Source organism: Ursus maritimus, unplaced genomic scaffold (assembly GCF_017311325.1).
Source record: "Ursus maritimus isolate PB19 unplaced genomic scaffold, ASM1731132v1 scaffold_4, whole genome shotgun sequence".
NCBI classification, from domain to species: domain Eukaryota; kingdom Metazoa; phylum Chordata; class Mammalia; order Carnivora; family Ursidae; genus Ursus; species Ursus maritimus.
The window spans coordinates 83,147,175-83,168,898 of record NW_024426552.1 but is presented as its reverse complement, the minus strand read 5'-3'; the positions used below and the strand labels follow the sequence as shown (position 1 = coordinate 83,168,898).

Genomic DNA, 21,724 nt, shown 5'->3' with positions numbered 1-21,724 from the left:
TAGACTATCAAATTATGCTATTGTGCTAATGTCTTATGCTGAAGAGAATAAAATTCCAGGAACACTGAATAGAAGGTTGAATTCTATTTTCCAATGCCATAAAAACTCATATAACTTCTGTACTTTTCCTTCACTTGCAGTCACAGTTCGTGATTATCTATCTGTGTGCCATTCTAGGGAGTGGAGATACCACAGTAAACAAGACAAAGTCTTTACTCTCATGCAGTTTCCAGTCTGGTGGAGGGATATACTAACAGAAAAAAACATAAATAAAGAAATGAATAATATAATTTCGGATAGTTATTAGCACTTAGAGAAATGGTTACATAGGACAATTATGGAAGACTTCTTTTAGACAAGGTGATGAAGGTAGACGTCTCAAAGGGGGAGACATATGAGCTGAGACCTATACAGTCTGCTTAAGAGCATTCTAGGCAGAGAGTATGGAGATGGAAATGAGTTTGGAGAGATGAAGGGACAGAAAAGAAAAGGCAGTGTGGTGAAAATGACCAATGGTGTGTGGAGGGGGGAGGAGAGGAAATGATAGCAGGGGTCAATCATGCTCATGGGCCTTTGCATCTCATTTTATTTTGGCAGATTCTAACTGTCAGTATTGGCAAGGAAGTAACAGGATCAGATGTACACCTTGAGAAGGGAATATGGAGCTCTCTAGGAGAGCAAGCCTGGAAGCTGGGAGACAAGGTAGGAGGCTGTAGCCGTTGGTTTGGGCCAGCGATGCTGTTGGTGTGAAGCAAGGTTTGAGCAGGAGAGATAATAGATGTGATTTTTTTAGTCTGGAGGTTGCTTCAGTAGGACCTCCTGCTGAATTGGCTGTGGGGTGATAGGGAAAGGAAGAACATTCCCAGGATTTTTGTCTGAACAGATTGTGGTGCTATTACTGCACTGGGATAGGGACTGGTTTGGAATAGGAAATCAATAGTTCAGTTTGTTAAGTATACAATAGATACTAGAACCCAAGAGGTAGTATCAGTAGGTAATTAGATACTCAATTTTGAATCTCTGGGGCGAGGTCAAGGCTGAAAAATCAGATGAGAGCCATCACGTTACAGGTGATATTTAAATCCATGGACTGATATTTAAATCCAGGGACCATAATACCCATTCCATACAAATCTGCTGAAGAAAAGCATGAATGATCGACCTGGCTTCTGTCTCCTCCACCTGCTTCTTCATCTCATCTCCTGTCACTCCTCCACCCCAGCCTCCATTCTACGCAAACCCAGGGAGACCTGCGGGACTTCAGTATACCAGACGCTCATCCATGCCTGTGCATTTGCATGTTTCCCTCCCTCTGCTTTGAATGCCTTCTTCCTTCTGCTCCCACTCCCTGTTCCAACTGTGCGTGGTATGACCACTCTTAGGAAACCTCCTCTGTCCCTGCCGAGCAAAGTACGTCTCCCTTCCATATGCCCTCAGAAGACCTTACTTGTATTCTAGTACTTAATATACCATATTAGCATTCTTAGTTATTTATTTTATTTATTATTATTATTTTTTAAAGATTTTATTTATTTGAGAAAGAGAGAGAGAGAAAGGGAGCATGAGCAGGTGAAGGGGCAGAGGGAGAAGCAGGTTCCCCGCTGAGCAGGGAGCCCGATGTGAGACTTGATCCCAGGCCCCTGGGATCATGACCCGAGTGGAAGGCAGACACTCAATCAACTGAATTGCCCAGGAACCCCAGGATTCTTAGTTATTGTTCTCTTCCACCAGATATTTGAGCAAGTTGAAGGCAGGGAGAATATCTCCCATTTTGCTATCTCTATGCCTAACATAGGGTCTGACAATAATAGTCACTTTTTAAACAAATAAATACATAAAGTCATGCTTTTTAAACAAATAAATGAATGTATGATTCAACTTGTGAGGTTCGGTTCAACTTCCCTAACGACTTTAAGTTGTTCTCCCTCACTTGCGCATTCTTCTCAGACTCGCAGGCAGGTTTCTGGTTAGCTTCTCAAACCCACAGAACAAGGAGGCCCACGTGCTCAGAGCTCTCTCCTTGTGCTTGTGTTCCCGAAGCAGAAGATGCCTTCTGTTTGGCACATCTCACAGCCACGTTTTCTACAAAAGAAACCTCCTTGGACAAAGCTTGAGAAACATCACCATTTCACCACAGAAACAATTTAGATATCACTGGTGTAGAAGAGATAAAAGGCAGAGAGCGTGGTTAAAGTCCTATCCTAACGGCGCCTTGGCAGTCAGCATCGTTAAGTGGATTTATGTAAAACGCTCCTGCTCTTTTGAAGATATTTCAAAGATCCTGTAAAAATCATGAAGGCCAACGAATTGGAAAAATTTGACTGGATGGCACCGCTGCTCAATCCCGTGTTTAACAACGAGGCAATATTACACGCGCATTGTCAACCTCGCGGAGCCGCGGCATCTGTCCTGCTGCTGCTAAGACACAGACACGACACAGCTGGGATGTGCAACCAAGCCCTTCCACGCAGCTCCGATTTCATCAGGACTCGGTAACCAGAGTTCTGGAACCAGGACAGCGGACTATTTCTAGTTTCATTTGCAAATGAATGGGCAGAGCAAGACGCAAGAAAGGTTCACATTGAATGGTCATAAATATATAAAGAACAAAGTTGGCTTTGGAGCTAGCGTGAAGAGCTAAAGCTGGAAGCTATTTTTAAAAAATTTAAAAAGAGGGCTCCTGCTCGTGTCATTCATCCCTCTTGAATGCTGGTATGACGGTAAAGAGTGTCCAACCATATTTTTTCAGTGTGGGGGAGAATTATTTTGTAAATGGCACGGTATTTTTAGCCATTTTTGTTGAACCTTGAGCATTTGCCCAGAATGTGTCTTGTGACATATCTCTTGTAATTCGTTTTGTTGAATTGTGTTAACGTCAATAAGTATACTAAGAAGGGGGAGAAAAACACTGAAGAGTGATAGAGACAATGTGGGCAGAAGGCTAAGGGAAGCAATAAAGAACATTAAAGGAATATTCAACCAATAATAAAATATATTATAATAAAATGTAAAAATATAATAAAATATATAATTCAGTGGCCAATTAAGATGATAAAGGACAGATAGAGATGAGAAAAAACTGAAAAGACAGGTACAGATACAGTAGGTAAGGAGGAAGATGATTGCCTATCTTTTAAAAAAATGCTTCAAACCTAGTGATACATGCTTTTTGAAATTATTATTCCCAGGTTTAAAAAAAACATTAAAACACTGAAAATATACTATCCCTAAGAACTTCACAGCAAAATGGACCTAGAAATGATTTTGGCAGAAACTGGAAAATAAAGTCTGGGAATACGGCAGTAAGTAAACTTGCTTTTCCCTCTCACTATTAGAACCTTGACAAGGAGTTTGTTAGATAAAGATTTGATAATGAGGGAATTTAGTTAGCAGTGAGAGTGACCAAAGCTGGTGATGTAAGTTCATGAGAATTATTCAACAACAAATCCAGTCATAACTAGATGTTCTCTTTTCCCAGCATGGCTTAATTTAGATTAGATAAAAGGAAAATATATTCTGCTTGACCCTATTGCAAGACATCAAAATGGGTCACTTAGGGAAGTTTTGGAATATTCTTTTTTATTAATTGCTAAAAATGGAACCGATATTCAGGGATAAATAGCCCTTGGCAAAGTGAAGAATCAGAGACTTGAAGACCATCTCAGTGGGAGAAAGCCGTAGAAATCTTGGAATCCAGAGACTCCCAAACTTGTCTGCAAGGAGCCACCTGGGGATCTTTTCAAAAAGTCCAAGGCCACAGCCAGGGCCAAGGAAATCACAGTCTCTGGGGGTGGGACACAGACATCAGGGTTTTTTGGGAAGCTTCCCAGGTAGTTCCAATGGGCAGCCAAGTTAGGGTACCATGGATCTACTGTAATAATGGTCTCATGTTACAAGAGTAGCAATTGAGGCCCAGAGAGGGAAAGGGACTTTTCCAAGCCTGCCAGGGCAGCCAGTGGCAGAGGAGAATTACAACCCAACTTTCTTGACACTGATCTGATACAAAAACAATCAACCTTATTTTATGTTTATGAAATCAATACATTTTCATTACAGATAACTTGAAAAAACATTGAAATTGCCAATGAAAATTAATAATCTCTCAATCTTACCACCCAGAGATACATTATTAATCATTGTTGATACCTTTGCATTTCCTTCTGCTATTTTCTCAAAGTCCACGTATACTTTTAAATTTTGGTAAAAGTTAGGATTATGTTTAGGAGAATAACAGTAGGCTGTCTGGAAAGCTCAGAGCTAGAGGTACAGATTGTGTTTGGGGAAACTGAGCCATATCTCTGCCATTTTTCTTCCCCTCCCTCAATGGACACACAGCATGAGGCCCCATCTTTCCTGACACTGGGATCTAGCCTGAGAATCAAATGGGCTCAGGACAGACCACGTAAGCTCTTCTTGAGTAATGACACAAAGCCCAAGTATAAGAAGACTGGCTTGTGGAGTTCGTGTCACCACCAGCTGCACACCCATGGTAGTGGCTCTGGGGCTAGAGGAAGCTAGACTGAGAAGCTGCTTCTGTTTCTGCTTATGCGGCCATTTCAGTTCCATTATGCTTGGGGGTCCTTGCCTGAAGACGTCAGAACCTCTACCCAAATTTATAGTGGTGTGTTGTATTTGTGTGTGTTTGTGTATATGTGTGTGTGTGAACGTAAATGCACGTGTGTGTGTTCTCAACCATCCCAGGCAACCTGAAGGATGCAAAAACATTATATTGAATGGAGTGTATTCTTCTTCTTATTTTTTTTTAAAGATTTTATTTATTTATTTGACAGAGAGAGAGACAGCCAGTGAGAGAGGGAACACAAGCAGGGGGAGTGGGAGAGGAAGAAGCAGGCTCATAGCAGAGGAGCCTGACGTGGGGCTCGATCCCACAACGCCGGGATGACGCCCTGAGCCGAAGGCAGACGCTTAACCGCTGTGCCACCCAGGCGCCCCTGTATTCTTATTATTGATCAAAATAATCCCTGTGATTTGGTGGATCCATAAAATCAAACCCCCCTAATGAAAAGTACAGTGCCGGTGTTGGAGACCACACTATATTATTGCCACCTGGCCAGTTAAAGCTGAAACCTAACGTGTGAGGTGATTTTTAAATCCAATGCCCACAATCCAAGGTCTGTCCATCATAGGTAGAAACTAAACATTTTAGGATTAAAAAACGGCCGATTTTGAAAAGGTAGATTATCCTCTGAAGACCAAATGAATCTTAAGAAATGGTTTAGAAAAGGAAATGGTTAACTTCAAATGTAGTTTTCTCAAGTGTGTTCTTTACTTTGGGCGCTGCGTAAATTGCTTCACCAGACAACCTGTTCCGATCACAGAAACACACTTGAGTTTAACTGGGGCAAACACATTCAGATTGGTTTTACTTACTCGGTGAAAATGAAATCTCTGTTCACATTTAGGTTTAAGGACCGAAATCTTTGTTCACGTTTAGGCTTACAGATTAAACGATCTATCTACTTCCCTTCTGCCATCAGCTCCGGTAGTCAGTCTAGATTGTATATGTCTGCACTCCCACTCCAGAACAGTGGAGGACACAGAAACAGAGTATTTGACCACTCATCCCTGTTCTGTGACTATCCGAGCTTTTTGATATAGGAAGCAACTAGTGTTAAAGAGCCATAACATTCTGATCTGGTGGGGCTTGATTTAAGGTTGTTTATTTATCCATTTTTACTTTTCGGATACAAAGTAACTAAGAATTCCCTGTAAGCCTCTTATTCTCAAATTTCATCATGCAATTCAGCATTTCACAGGAAATCAAATTCATCTCTAATTATCTGGATGTGGCTCGGGTATGTGTTAACACCTCCACCACGAGCTCTGTCTTAACACCTGTCTGCCTTTTACTCACTCTGTGTCCATGCCTCCAGCCCTCTTGGTCTATTCAAGGTGGCTGCCCTTGTCAGGGGCTGGTGTGTATTTCAAAGAATAACAAGTAGTTTTAATATAAATTCAAATCAATATATTAATAAAAGAAATCTGATGTAAGGAAAAATACATCTCCAAACCCAATTTCAAGTTCAATTAATTTTTAGTATTGTTTCCTATCTGAATTAATAATTTTCTCCTCTATCAATAGCTCCAAGGGCAGCGAAAAAAATAGCTCCAAGGGAATATGTAAATGTGGGTTCTAGTTCTGCCTGCCAGTCATCTGCAGTGCGTGCTTGGGTAAGTTCTTTGCATCCCTGAATTCAGCTCCTTCTCTAAGCGATGGAGTGGGCCCTATGAATCCCTGGTACAGGTACAAACTCTAACGTGGCCTGTGACATCTCTCATAGGATAGTAACAGAGGTTCCAGAGAAGATTGGGGAACTCTGGGACCATCATTAAGATCTGTGATGCCTAATTTTATGTGTCAACTTGACCTGGTCATGGCGTGCCCAAATACTTGGTTAAACATTATTTCTGGGTGTGTCTGTGAGGGTGTTTCTAGGTGAGATTAGCATTTGAATTGGAAGACTAAGTGAGGCAGATGGCTGTCGGGGGTCTTTTCTGTGGATGGGCATCATCTAATCTGCTGAGCCTCCGAATAGAACAAAAAGGCCAAGAAAGGGAGAGTTCCTCCCCTCTGCTTGTCTGAATGAGCTGGGACATTAGTCTTCTCCTGTTCTCAGATGGGACTTACACCATCAGCTCTCCTGGTCTCTAGGTCTTGGGATTTGGACTGGAACTCCACCACCAGAGCTCCTGGGTCTCCAGCTTGCAGACAGCAGATTGTGGGACTTAGCTTCCATAAGGGTGGGAGCCAATTCTTTATAATAAATCATTCTCTCTTCCTTTATCTTTATGTATCCTACTGATTCTGTTACTTTGGAGAACCCATGACTAATGCAAGATCTAAGAGACTGATGATTGATCAGTTAGATAGAAGAGATAGAACTGGCTACCTTCATTGAAAAGAGTTGCTTTCTTAATCAATAGGAGATATGTGTGTATGTATGTATTTATTTATTTATAATGATTTTATTTATTTATTTATTTGAGATAGAGTGAGAGAGAGAGAGCATGAGCAGGGCGGGGGGAAGGGCAGAGGGAAAGGGAGAAGCAGGCTCTCCACTGAGCAGAAAGCCTGACGTGGGGCTTGATCCCGGAACCCTGGAATCATGACCTGAGCCAAAGGCAGACACATAACTGACTGAGTCATCCAGGTGTCACCAGCAGCAGGTATTTATTTACTGAACATCAACTATGTACCCAACATTATATGACATCTCATATGCTTTAGTCAAATGAATAAAAGAAATCCAGGATGTCGCTTTGCCCACAGCGAGTTGACCGACCCCCCGAACTCGGTGTGGTTCTGTGTTTGTTGTTCTACTTACTAAATCAACGCGCAGCTTAACTGTCACCAGAAAAGAGATGTCTCTCATCGTTCCGTATTTAGATTTTATTTTATAAAAAGTCTTTCAAAACCCAAATGGGCAGATAGCTCTCCTGACTTAAATATAGAACTAAAGACAGACCTATTTTAATCCCTGACTTCCATTATTTGACAAAAAGAAGATTTTAACCGACAGATCTTATTTTTACTCCTTTTCAATCAACTGGGAATAGTAATATTCAACATTACAGGACATTTTATAGAATACTGATGATTGGTTTATATGGGGCAGCACTGTTATTCAAGAGATGGGGTTTTAAATATTCCAGAGAAACAGAATTACATTATTCTTCTTACAGAAATAAAGTTCTTAGAAAGTTATTTAATGACTACTACTAAAAGTAAAAGAAATTCAGAAGAGAGAGAGAAAGAAAGGGAGCAGGAGAGAGGGAGGAAGGGAGAGAAACAGACAGAGAGACAACGGCAGAGAGACAGAGAGAGAAGAGGGAGAGATGTTTGAATTTTCCTACAAATATCAGAACGGGAAGGTACCTGTGGCAGAGACTGCTAGCTGTGAGTCAAAACACCCTCTCCTTTCTTCTGTGGTGATAGAACTGTGGCCATTTCCCAGCCTCCTTTGCAGTTTGGGGAATGGGAGGTGGTGGTGATGAAATGTGTCTGACTCAGCTTCAGCTAATGGAATGTGAGTGGATGAGATCTGGGCTGGAGCTTTTAGGAAGGTGGGTCTGCCTCCTCCAAAGTCTCTTCCCCCTGGTCAGGGGTGGAGCAAGAAGACACTTGCAACTTGGCTTTGACCATGCAGGTGAGGGTAACACCCTAAGGAACTGGGGAGAAAGGGGCTGCAAGGAGCCTGGGTCTCTGATGATGGCATGGAGCTGCCTATACTAGTCAGGCACTTTAATTTTTAACAGAAGAAATAAACTATTTTGTTTGCACAACTGCATTTTGGGGAATATTTTACAGCTATTAGTATTACCCTAACTAATACTGGGCCTCACAATCATCAATCCCAGTATTTCTTAAACTTGAGTCATTTGATCATAACTACAGTCTGTCATTTCTGTATTGTGTCATTACTTACTTAATATGTCTTGTAATCGATACAGTTCTTTTACTTAAATAGGCAAAGTCTATTCTAGCCTTGCCTAAATTATGTCCATGAAATCATTACTTTTGAAGTTCTAGTTATACTTTTCTAATACATATTAAAATAAATGCACAATTATTAAAATGCTCATCCATTTTCCACCTAATCTTATACACCGAGTACATAAAACCTCAATATAATTCAAACCTCTTATTTTACTGATGAGAAAGCTGAGGCCCAAATGGTAAGATATTGGCATGATTAGAACAAGGACCCACATCCAATTTGAGACTTTTCCCACGTACATTATTATGCTACCTGACCTTTTCATGGAAGTTTAACACGTGATTCCTGGGTACAGAGCCTTCCAACAAATGGTTTAAATTACTTTCAACTATAGTCTCACTGATCTTTAGAGAATCTCTTTGAAGCAGAAGGGATAAATTTATTGTCCAGGTCTTGTCAATGCACAGAGCACAGAGCAGTCTGTAATTGCTCAAGGCTGGCTCAGATGGAGTTTCTATCTTTTCACGTTCACTTTCTCTTGCACTAATTTGCTCAGTAAATGTTGATGAGAACATGCCCAGAATGCAGATCCTATACTTCCCTGATTTGAAGTTAGGGGAATGTATCCAAGCTACTTTTTGGTCTGGAGCTCGTTTACAAATATGATGGTCTAGAAGACCAATCGGTGGATCGGTGGAGAACTGAAGTTTTGTTAGAATGTGTCAAGTTCAAGATTTTTATTAGTTTAGTATTTACACAGAGGATATAAAGGAACAGTGAAAGAATATGGTAACTCCCCATGGCACTAACTTTAAAAAATTAGAGCCAGATTCTAAATTACCCTCTTCCTTTAAATAGATCATTTACCCATAAATTGATTTAAGACCATCTTACATGTCATTATACTTTCATCTGTATCACCTATGAGGGTTTATCACAAGCCACTCTGCAATAATTCTTATCTATGCTTCATATTGCTTTGGAAATCAACTTCTGTTTGCTTAAAATGAAAGGAAATTGAGTCAGTATGAGAAAAAAAGGAACTTTCACCAGTTCCCCAATGCATAGTACAACAAGTTTGCAGAATACATCTAACTTCTGTGTAATCTATCTGCAGTTTAACATGGGAAGCCTGTTAGCTAATGTGACATTGTAGGCGTTAGGGAATCTGTACCCTGGCAGTTAATCTCAAGATTCCTTCATTGTTGCCCAAACAATGCTTTCGGATATTTTCAAAAGATTTTCTCTTTTCTGGATATTGACTCTAAGTCAGAATGATTTAAGTGGTGTTTGATCCATTAATCTCTTCTGCAGACTTCAAAGAAGTGACACTGTCATACAAAGCACAAGGAAGTACGAGGGCGTGGTAGAGGCAGGTCGTCTTTATGGTGGGAGGGCACCCAAGTCAGCAATATTTTACATAATTTTATATTAATAAAACAGCAGTTTGAGAACAGTCTCCAATTTCTTTCAGTCATTTACTAATTCGGAGGTGCCTATCAGATCTATGGTACCTACACACAGAATAACTTCAAAGTAAAAACAAAACTTCTATATGGAAAGAACTTTTTAGCTTACATCACTAGACCTGGACTTAGCTGTTGAGTTGTTTTGAGTATGGCAAATCCTAGTTAAACTAGCAGAGAGATAAAGAAGGTCAGCCATGTTTCTAGAATGAGGAATGCTAGTTAGCATTAAAGTCTTTTACTACTCATGTTCTTAAACAGTAATTACCAATTTGCCTGTGATTTATCATAAAGCATTGCTGGAGGAAAGTTAGCGCAAAGTCTGAAGAGAAGTTATCTTGAGGGCTGTGTCCTTTGTGATAAGACATAGAAATGGAAAAATGCTGCTTGTCATAAAGGGAGGTCTACTGTGAAGAAGAAAAGGCAAGACCTTGGTGAAGGAATGACTATGCCCCTAAGGAATGTGGACTGTCACAAAAAGGTCTTTTTTCATACTCCTTTGGGGATCAGAGAAGATCAGTTGAGGACTGGTAGAAATGGGAGGGGGTAGTTTAAAAGACTACATTCTAGGTTGAATGAACGCCTTCTTTCTATGCTACAAGGGTAATCCTTCCATTTTTGAAGGACTGAAATGCTTTGGGAATGGAGATGAGGCAGAGAGTATGGAATAGAATGGGCTTGGAGGAGTAGAACGATGCAATAATTATCTATCCCCTTAGCAAATTACCCCAACACGTAGCAACTTAAAAAAAAAAAAAAAACCAAACATTTACTATGTCATACAATTTCTGAGGGTCAGGAATTTGGGAATAGCTTAGCTGGGTGATTCTTATTTGGGGTCTCTCCTGAGGTTGGAATTAAGCTGCTGGCTGGGACTGCAGTCATCTCAAGACTTAATGGGGTTTGCAAGGGACCCACTTACAAGATGGCTCACACAAATGGCTGTTGACAGGAGGCCTCAGGCCCTCACTGGCTGTTGGTAGAATGTGTGGTTCCTCACCTGCTAAGGGTTCTCATGACATGGCAGCTGGATTTCCTCCAGAACAAGTGAGCAGAGAGAGAGAGCAAGGAGGAGGCCATAGTACCTTTTATGACCTAATCTTTAAAATTACACATCATGACTTCCACTTATTCTGTTTATTTTTTCAAAGATTTATTTACTTATTAGAGAGAGAGAGAGGGCGAGAGATGGACAGTGCATGAGTGCACAGGGGGACAGGGGCAGAAGGAGAGGAAAGAGAAACTTAAGCAGACTCCGTGCTGAGCATGGAGCTGGAGTGGGGCTCGATCTCACGACTCTGAGATCATGACCTGAGCCAAAACCAAGAGTCGGACACTCAACTGACTGCACCACCCAGGTGCCCCCACTTTATTCTATTTATTAAAAGTGAATCACTAAACCCAGCCCTCACTCAAGGGGAGGAGAACTAAGCTCCATATTTTGAAGGGAATATCAAAGAATTTGTGGATATTTTCACCAATGAGGCTCAACAGGAAGAGAATCGGGGTCTGGGGAGAAACCAGAGCTCTAGAATTTAGAGGATTTAGTAGAATTTAATAGACTCAACTAGCCAAAAGGATTTAAAATTACACTTCCTGCTCTTTCTCTTGCTTTTGACCTCTGTACTTCCCTTTGTCCGTGCATCTTCATTTTTCTTCATTCACATACTTCATTATTCTTTTTCAAAATTTGCTCACACTTAGGGTATAAGTAGAGGCGTGAAAACATCAATTAAAACGCACACCGCAAGCGTTATAATAGTACTGGAGCCAAGCAAAACATGACTTCGGTTCCAGGGACACAAGTTCCTCTTCTTTCTGTTAGGAAGTTTGTGATATTTCTTAAGCACCCATTAAAGAAGAGATGTTCGTGGAATAGATGCATTGGAGGAATCAATTCCTACTTTGTCCCTTTATTTATCTGGCAAACATTTGTGGAGCCCTGCTGTGCACCAGACTCTGAAAGGTGCTGAGAGCACAAAGAAGGATGCAACACGGTCCTGCCTGCGAAGAGGTCAAAGTCGAGTGTGGAGAGGGCCATGTAAAGCCATAGTAACGAAATCACATGACAAGCTCTACTTGCGTGATCCCCTGAGCTGCATGCGTATTCCAGTGATTCTTGCAGCTCTATAACGGCAGAGGCTGTCTTATTCAATTTTCTATTCCTAGCACCCAACCCATAGAAGGAGCTTAACCATATCTGATAAATTTGTTGCTAAATCCAGTTAATTTGAAGGCTGAGGCACCTAGAGAGACTAACTAGCTAAATACAATACTACCAGATGCTAGCTCTTTCCTTCCTTGCTAACGGTGATAAAGGATGTATTTTTCGTGTGTGGTTGCAGGTGTGCTGACTGCCCACGTGACCTTCTCTCTCCTCCACAGATGCAACACAGTTCTCTCTAGGGACCTCCATTCCTGGGAGGCAGCTTCGGGCCTCACTGAGCTCCCAGGGCTCGTTCCCTGCTTCTCAATTCTGAGACTCCTTGTGCCTCCTTCCTAGGGACCCGTTGTAGCTGACGGAACATTTAGGATGCTGGCTAGAAAGAAAATCCAACGGGAAGCACAGAGTAAGCTCCTTTCCTTCCTTATTCAGGGGAGATATTTTTTTAAAGCCTAGAATGGGAATATTTGGTTCTTTATCCTAAAATTACAATACTTAAAGCAGAGATGAATTTTTGGTGATTTTTCAATAAAATGTAAGATATAGAGACAAAGCCCCCCCCGCCCCCGACAAAGCCTCACTAGATCTAACAGTTCAACTTGAGCCTGAGAGATGGCAGCCTTCACATCCGCAGGTTCCCAGCTCAGTTAAGGCAGGCGATAAATGTGCAGGTGGCATTTGCTGTCTTTTCTCTCACAGAAGAGACTATATTTTAGGGCATTTTAGCTCAAACATTAGTTGGATTGTATATTGTCAGGGATTACGCAGTACACGTAAAAACTAGTTCATGCCATGTAAAATATAAAACCTGTCCAATATTATTCTGTGGCGAGGACTGGTGGCTGCTACCTGCATTGTTATAAATATGTCTCACTGACTGACATTGAGACCAAGACGACCACAGAGGACATCTCCACGTAGCCCCTGGCAGAAATCCGTATGATGCAGAGAGAACTGTTTCCATCAACCATGAAAATGTAAATACTAGATGATATGAGGAGGTGATATGGTGCTTTATATGCAACAACAGGTAGAAAGTTAATCACCCACATTAGGTGATTAACAATCGTCCAGCCATCCATTAATTCAACAAATATTTACTGAATACTCACGAGGTACCTGATATTGTTCTAGATATTGGGGTACAGTGATAAATAAGAGACAAAGCCCCTTTTCTTACAGAGGTTGCATTTTAAAGAAAAAGACGGACAACAAACCAATAATAAAAACAAACAAGAAAAGACCCAGTGATAAATATAAGGATGAAAGAACTCTAGGTGTTATGATAGCAACTGGGTGGTCAGGTTCAGCTTTTCTGGAGCAGTGGCACTCAAGCTAAAATTTGGATGACAAGAAGGAACCTGCCACATGAAGATCTGGGGGAAGCGTGTCCCTGCGGAAGACAGAGCAGGGACAGTGGGTGAGGAGGCTGTCCTGTGAGAGGACAAGAGAGAATTACAGTGCCCTTGGGGCTCATGAGGGAACTGAGGAGAAGAAGGAACTGGAAAGGGGACAAGGTGTCAAGTCAAGAGGCAGCATGATGACCAAAAGAAAAAACAAATAGGACTTTAAAAATGGAATAAAATGTGAAATAGAAGGAATACTGGAATTAGATGATATAAAAATATAAGCAAGAGGCTTTGGAAAAACTCGCCATGCTCCATGATTTTCATCCGGGTCTCACTGGGGTTTAGAACCGTCTCTAATGAGGCCAATCTGCAGCACCGTTCTTGTTTTGAAATGAAGAATGAGGCACTTTGAGTTCTTCTAAGTATTTTATATCCCACTACAGTGTCTATAACTTACCCGCTTTCCTTGATTACCAGCATAATACATGTTTATGATGGAACATTTGGAAAATACAGATAACGAATGGAAGCAGTAAGACCACTCCAAAGCCAGCCACCTGATATAACTACTGCCAACATTTGGGCACAGATTTTCTTCATGCTCATATAGTGCAGTGATTCAGAACACGGGCTCTGGAATCCGGGTAAAAATCATGGCTTTGAAACTTGCTAAATGAGTGTTACTCATTTTTCAGTCGATCTTAATTGCTTATAAAATGGCACATAACTGAAATCTCTTTAAGCCTCGGTTTTCTCTTCAGCAAAATGGGAATAGTAGTGTTATCCTCTTCACAGGGCTACTATGAGGATTAAATAAGATCACCCATATAACGCTCCTGACTGGCACACCATACGTAGTGTTAACATGGTAGGTACTATGCCATTATCATTTCACAAAGTTGGGACCATATTGTAAGACTGTCAGTAAATACATTCTTATTCCAATCATCACCAGACATTTTTACATGATCTTAAATATTGTTCCATAATGTAGTTTTTAATGGTTACACAGCATTTTCCTAGAGAGATATAATTTAGCTAATTCTCTAGTATGGGACACTTAGGCTGTTTCCAAATTTTCACTGTTTAAAAAAATATTGTAAACTTCCCTGATTATTTCTCTAGGATAAATTGTAAGGAGTGGCTGGGTCAAAGGCATGTGTGCTTGGATGCATTTCATTCTATCTTCTACTGGGAATTACATCATCCCCTTGGATAAGAATAATGTTGGGAAGTAAATAGTCCACAAACATGTGCAGTTTTGTAGGTCTGATTTCCCATCAGCTTAGTGAAATACTCCCCTCTACCCCCTGCCTTTTTTCTCCATATCTGTTCTTACCTTCTGGTCAGCAACTTCCTCCTTCATTCCCTAAGGAAGCTTCTCAGTTCCAGGTTTGCCAACGAGCCAATTTGTTTACAATTTTCTGATTTGCTGAGAATCCCGTACTTCTATTCATTTCACTTGAAGCCATAAACTCATAGGGTTTTAGGATATATTAGAAATGCAAGCCCCTCATCTTAAAGATGAGGAAATAAAGTAGGTGGAGCAAGTGATTTGTCCAAGCTGGTCCTCTGGTCCACGCTATTAGACAGCTAGTTGGGGCTGGCTCGTTTCGTTGTCTCTAGTACCTGGGGCAGCAGTCAGCACGTGCAGACAGCCAGTATTATTTGCTGAATGAAGGACTACTTGAAGTAACTTACAGCCTCCGAGGATTCTAAGTGTGGAACCGAAACCTATATTGGTTCATGAAACGTATGTTGTCATGTAGTGATAAGTTGGAATAACAAATCAGTCTCTCAATTCCCGGGAGAACCAAGGCTTGGTGGGGTCAGGTGGGCATCATGTAGCGAAGGGATTAAACTAATTCTGCCTTGTTCCAGAGACAGCAAAGCCAAGACTAAGGAAAACTGGAAGTTGCTAGTAGGCCAATTTCAGCATAATATAGGGAAGAGCTTTTTAATAGTTAGGACTGTCCAAAATGGAAGCAGGTCTTTTTGAAAAGAAGGTGCCACTAATTTGAAGTATTCAAGTAAAAACAGGGTAGGTTTGAATAAATAATTTATCAAGTACGTTTGAAAATAAAATTAATTTTATTTTATATGCCTGGTTGGGATAGATGACTTCTAAGGCCTCCACCAAAATCAAGATTAAATGATTTTATGAATATATGTATACATACACACATACACACACACAGATAAATGAATAATTTTTTCCTTGTTGATACGTTACTTTGTAATTAAATCTTCTGAGATTGAACCCATTGTGTTTCTGGGACCAGATAAATTCTGATATCTACTGATTCAAGATTCTATGATTCTCAATCATCTTCTAGTTAGTGATAATTCAGTGTGCTACACATAGTAGGAGTTCAAAAGATGAATTTAAATTAGCTCTGAAGTCTGGAAAAATCTACATTTAAGATAAATTCAGGTACCGGCTCCGTGTAGTTGAACAAGTTGATTGAACTCAGCTGGTCTCAATCAAATATATCAGTTGATTACATTCAAGAACACTAATGCATTGATTTTTTTAAACTAAAAAGGGATAAAATGAAAAGAGAAATTTGGGTGGGTTGTATTGTGATGAGATAAAGCTGTTCTCTTACTGGATTGCTGAATGATGATATGAAATTATGGCTAGAATTATTTCCTAGAATTTAAAGAGCCCTTTTACTATGAAACTGCAAATATGATTTAATTGCACTTCAAGTATGGAGCTCCTGAAAGACTGCTCATAGTAAAGTAATTTTATCTAAATCCTAGTGGTAAGACAGCCACATAAATGAATCGTATCATAGGAGTACTTTCAATCTTCAAGATTTCCTATCAGTGATAGAAATGGAGGTCCTAACAAGTCCATCCTTGGGTTTGGTGAAAAGCTCCGCTCTGAAATAGCAATCTAGCAGCGTTTTGATGAGAATCATAGATGGAATCTGCGATGCACCCTTTGTGATTCCAACCTAGAAGGAATCTTATTGGAAGGCTAAATAAGGAACTTAATGTTCAAATTAAGTATTTCATTTGATTTATCAACATTGTCGTTGTTTTGGACACTGTTAACAGTAAACATTTATGGCTGAAGTTAGGATGGGCTATTCATTGGCTACAATATCTCAGCCATGCTTTTTATCCCACTGAGGAAAATGTGTATTTCAGGAACAGCATGACCTTTTGTGTTTCAGGCATTATGTTAGATGCTAGAGAGATAAAAAACGTCAGGCATGAACGCTGGCCTCACAGAGGGCATAGCAAAGCAAAGCACGGATTCATCGTTGCACCCAGACGAGGCTCAGATCTTTCTGACCCAGGACTCCAGACAGATTGCTAATCTATCACAGAGTTGGCACAGGATTTAGCATCTATTAATCAGCCCTGGTGGCAAGTCAAAAGTTCTCTGGTAACAAATCCATTCTAACAATCATTATCATGGTTATTTCATGTCTATAAAGTTAGACTTGTTTCATATGTATCCTGCTCAAGTTTCAGTTTTTGAATTCCACTTCCAGAAACATGAAACAGAAAAATAATTAAAAAAAAAAGTTACCTCTACTGCTGCTTTTGCCCTTTCAAATTCTTCTTCTAAGGAGTGGTTTCTGGAAAGTAATGCACTTCCCCAGCGCTGTTCTTTGGTCAGTCGAGCCTGAAATAAACCAAACACATGGTGTTATACTATTGGAATCACAGAACACAAAAATCCAAGTATTTTTCCTTTTCTCATATTTCCCTAGAGTTTAAGAAGCATCTGCAAAGGATGTTATTTTGGGAGTACTTTGCAAGCATGATGTTGCCCAAACTGGGATGGTGCCAAAATGTGTGTGAGCACGCAGGCATGGTTCTTCCAAGAGTGCATTTCAGCCCTGGTCCTGTTAAAACCAAAGCCCGGCCCAGCCTCCCAAAGATCTTACTTTAATTGGTCATGGTTCCAGGCACTGATATTGTAGTAAGTTTCCCCCAGCAGATTCTAATATGCAGCTAAGAAGGAGAATCTCCATTCGAAGCCTCCACCTAGGAACTGAGATAGTCAAGCTTCCAGCTTGTTAGGAGGACTAACCTCAGGTAAGACTGCAAGCTGCAGAGGTGGGAGTCGGCTGCTAGGCCCTTTCCTTACAGACACAGCAGATCCTCAGGCTGAATTCTCTTTCCTTTGCTTTCCTTCTATTAGCACACATTTGTCTCGTGTCCCATTTCCTCAGGACTTGCGCTGCTAAATCCTTGCTTAGATAGAATCGTGTTTGATAATGCCGACTGGTTTGTTACAATTAACAGGCAACGTGATATACATCTTAGCTAAATGCAAATATTCCAGATAGACCAGCCCCACCAAGAGTCTGCTGCAGTTTTAAAAAATGTTACTCATTTTTAATTTCACAAAAACTAAATGCATGCTTTTTGAAAAAAGCCATCATGGAAAATAAGAGGTAAATTTCTAGAACTCCTCCTTTTCAGTTGCATATATATTTATGTACCTGAGATAGTAAAGTGTTTCAAAATTTTTTGAAACTTATATGGTATGCTATTCTGTAGCTTACTTTTCTCTGTTCAACACTCTATCTTGGAGAGGGTCCACACTGGGTATTGAGAGATCCACCTCATTCTTTCCCAGGGATTTCCTAATAAGTACATACTGTAGTTGTTTCCGACCTCTCTCCATGAGCAGTCGTGGTGTTGGTGATTTTTCTCCACGTAATTGCTTATTTTCTTGTCTATCTTTCTGCTACACTGTGTAAAATCCATGAGAGTCGGATTTTGTCTGGTAACCCTTGTGCTCCCCTGTAGCTGGCCCAGGGCCTGAGAGGTGATGTGTGCCCTAAGGATGTCTCTAGACTGCAGGACGAGGGACTGCACTGCTAAGGCAGCCAGAACTTGGGGAGCAGGCGGAGGGAGGCTTGTGGAGTGAAGCCCCCCTCCGCCCTTTTATCGCCTTTTATCCGTGTCTGATTGCTCTCCTTTAGGGATGCTCACCCTCGGCTTCTGTGGGAATTACTGGAGCAGGCCTGGGCCCCACTCTAGAGCAGTTAAAGAATTTCTAGAGGTAGGGCCTGGGCCTCAAATGTTTGAAAAGCTCTTTCGGTGATTTTGAAAAGCAGCCATGTTTGAAAACCACTGTTCTCTAGCGACACTTTGGCCTTCACTCAGCACTTATGATCTATACAGCTCAGCTGCTTTCCATTTTTTCTCCATCACCATGGGTCCTCAGGAGGAGCCCCAGCCCCTTATCATCACACAGTAGTAATACCAGGGCTCACTACACGCCAGAAGCCGCTTCAAGTCCTTTAGAGACTCTAACTCACTTTGGCTTTCCAACAACCCGTGAAGTAGGTATTATCATCGAGTCCACGACATTGAGGCACAGAGAGCTAATTAACTTGCTGGACACCACATAGCTGGCAAGTGGGACAGCTGATGCTTCTGGGCCATGTTCGTAACCACTGCACGACACTGCCTCTCACAGGAGGCTGTGCTCCACTCGCCATTTTGGGAAGACACAAAAGCTAGAAAAGCTGTCTCTCAGAGGTTCATGTGTGGATGAGGGTGTCAACCAAGAAGCCCCCAAGAATATTGTGGGCTGAAAACAATAATGAAGTAATTGTTATGAACGCTTCGGAACATAAATAGCACTCTTAGACTGGGTTTTGCATTAATGAGCGAGGAAGGTTAATTTATTGAAACATTAATTTAGGTTTCCTCCTCCTTGCTGGATTCACTGCTGTATCCTTGGTGTCTCCTATAAATAGTAGCTGCTCCATAAACAGTAAATACTTGTTGAAAATATGCTGTCGGGGAGTATGTGAATTGATGAATTAAAGATATTTCTCTTCCCTACTCCCAGAAGGAAGCTCTGTGTTCTCGGTCAAGGTTTCCTGGTCAGTCCAGGAGGCTAAGGAGAATTATGGGAAATTGAGAGGGGACTTGCTTTTTTGTCCTGTGCCTGGAGCAGCAGAGGTCCGTGTTAGCAAAGCCCTACTGTCCTTGTTCAGGGGATGGGGAATGGCTGCAGGGTGTCTTAGTGGGGCACCTAGTAAAGAGCCAGGCCTGTTAGCAGCACAGGGGTAAGGCGTCTGGAGTGGTGTCTGTGGTCAGAAGAGGGAGAGGGTGATGAGGGTGTGGCCAGGCCTGCATAGGCATCAGTGACCCACTCTCAGGTGGGCCAGGCTCAATGGTCACCATGAACCAGCACCCTCTCTTATTCTCTGGGCCCTGCTTTCTCCCGACCCAGATAATTGAGGCGGGGCTGAGGAGAGGGAGTTCCAAAAACATAAGTGAGATTGACTATCATAGGTTCCTGAGATTAGGGTATGGACATAACTTTTTGGGGGGCCACTATTCAACCCACTACAACCCTTATCTGACAATCTTGGGTCAAAATATATTTGATTAAAGGTGCAGATGGGGACGCCTGGGTGGCTCAGTCAGTTGAGTGTCTGCCTTCAGCTCAGGTCATGATCTTGGGGTCCTGGGATCGAGTCCCAAGTCAGGCTCCCTGCTCAGTGGGGAGTCTGCTTCTCCCTCTGCCCTTCCTCCCTGCTTGTGCTCTCTCTCTCTCTCTCTCTCAAATAAATAAATAAATAAAATCTTTAAAAAAGAAAAGGTGCAGATGGTTTACAACCTTTCAGAATTGCTAAGTTGTTAGGATGTCATAGCCTGGTAGAGATGTTAACCCCAAAGGCATTATGATCTTATCATCTTATAGAAATTAACCAATCTTGTATCAAACTTGGCACACTTATTTTGGCATTTCTTTTCCAGCCAGCTCCGTAAATCTCTGTTCCTTTACTTTGGAACTAGCTCTTTTGTCTTCCTGCTGGTTCCCTCATTAATGGAATAAACAAACAAATAAATTTTAAAAATGTGGACACACGGTAAGAAATAAACTGTGCATTTATATAATAATGTCATAAATGACCCATGAATGGCATGGGAAGAAAGAGAAAGCACTAATATTTTTGTCCCCAGGCACCTCCTTTTATTAGAGGCACTTCTCACCAGTGAAATACGATCTGTCTCTCTTGTGAAGCCTGACCTAACAGAACTCCATTACTGTCACCGGCTTCCCTTCATCAATGTTTCACGACCCAAGTGGGTTATGAATCACAGGATGCAAAGGGCACCATGTATCAGGAAGAAGAGGCAAAAATCTCTCTCAGGATTCAAGACTTACAGTCCATATTCTCTTTGCCACTTAAAACGGCAAGTGTAAATAGAATCTTACTGCGCAAATGAACTTTGATTTCAGTAGTACAATTACTATTTAGGTAAGTGCTATTTCCCACATTGTTAGAAAGGCCTTAAGTAATTACTAAGACAAGTGTTGTCTACCTCACATTTGAAAGCCATTTATTTTATCCAAGGAAGCTAAGATAAATGTTATAAAATATAGGGAAACACACTGAATGTAAACAAAGGCTGTTTTCAAGCCAAGAGTAATAGGCAACTGAAAAGATTCTGAAACTTTTCAGCAATTTAGTGACCACCCACCAGACATACTGGGTTAGGGTTGAGGATGAACTACAGGTCATAACACATGGTAAAGAGCAGCCTTCCTTTCAGCCAAGACCTTACTATCATTTATGTATTTTTAACCTCTGATTTCATTATAAACAAAGACCGGAATATGGGAGAACATATATAAGCAATGCTGGTAGACCGCATATATTCTTAGGTACGTAACTAGAGGAGCGGTAAACAAGACAACTAAACAGCCATAAACTTGAGTCACGGCTGTTTTGGTATCGCAGTAGCTGTATTAGAAGTCCTCGAGCTTGAGTGGGCAGCAGAAGCATTTGGAAATCTCGTCCGAACCCAGATTGCTGGACACCACATCTGGGGTTTCTGCTTCAGTGGGTGCAGGTGTGGGAGTGGGAGCCCAGAATCTGCATTTCGAACAAGTTCCCAGGTGATGCTGCTACCGCCCAGGGAGGGACCTCCCTCGGAGAGCTTCTGATTAGAGGCGGACCTCACGTGTTTGCAAGTGGAACTCTGGAGTCCACAAAGGTACCGTGACGTGGGCATTTCTTTGCTTCATAGCATGATTTTGAAAAATGCTCCACGGTTACAGCAACCTCCTCGGAGGGCCTTGGCTTTAAAAACAGCCATTTTCCGGGGATGTACTGTATGGTGACTAACATAATATAATAAAAAATCATTATTAAAAAAAAATAAAAAAAATAAAATAAAAACAGCCATTTTAATTGGTTTAGGCTAATTGGATTTTAGGGTATTACATTCTCTGAAGAAAGCATTTTGTTCTCTCAGCTGTTGATTGTTCTGAATGATAAGCACTAG

The 21,724-nt window shown here is 41.2% G+C and overlaps 1 protein-coding gene across 4 annotated transcripts in view; it reads right to left on the bottom strand.

Annotated features, from left to right (window-relative positions):
• PEX5L (peroxisomal biogenesis factor 5 like) overlaps positions 1-21,724 on the bottom strand; it is a 157,671-nt gene that overhangs the window by 39,789 nt on the left and 96,158 nt on the right. For all 4 annotated transcript variants that reach the window (XM_008705296.2, XM_040621565.1, XM_040621564.1 and 1 more), the window contains one exon: positions 16,986-17,081. In XM_008705296.2, coding sequence (XP_008703518.2) covers positions 16,986-17,081 — 96 coding nt within the window. The remainder of the gene's footprint in view (positions 1-16,985; positions 17,082-21,724) is intronic.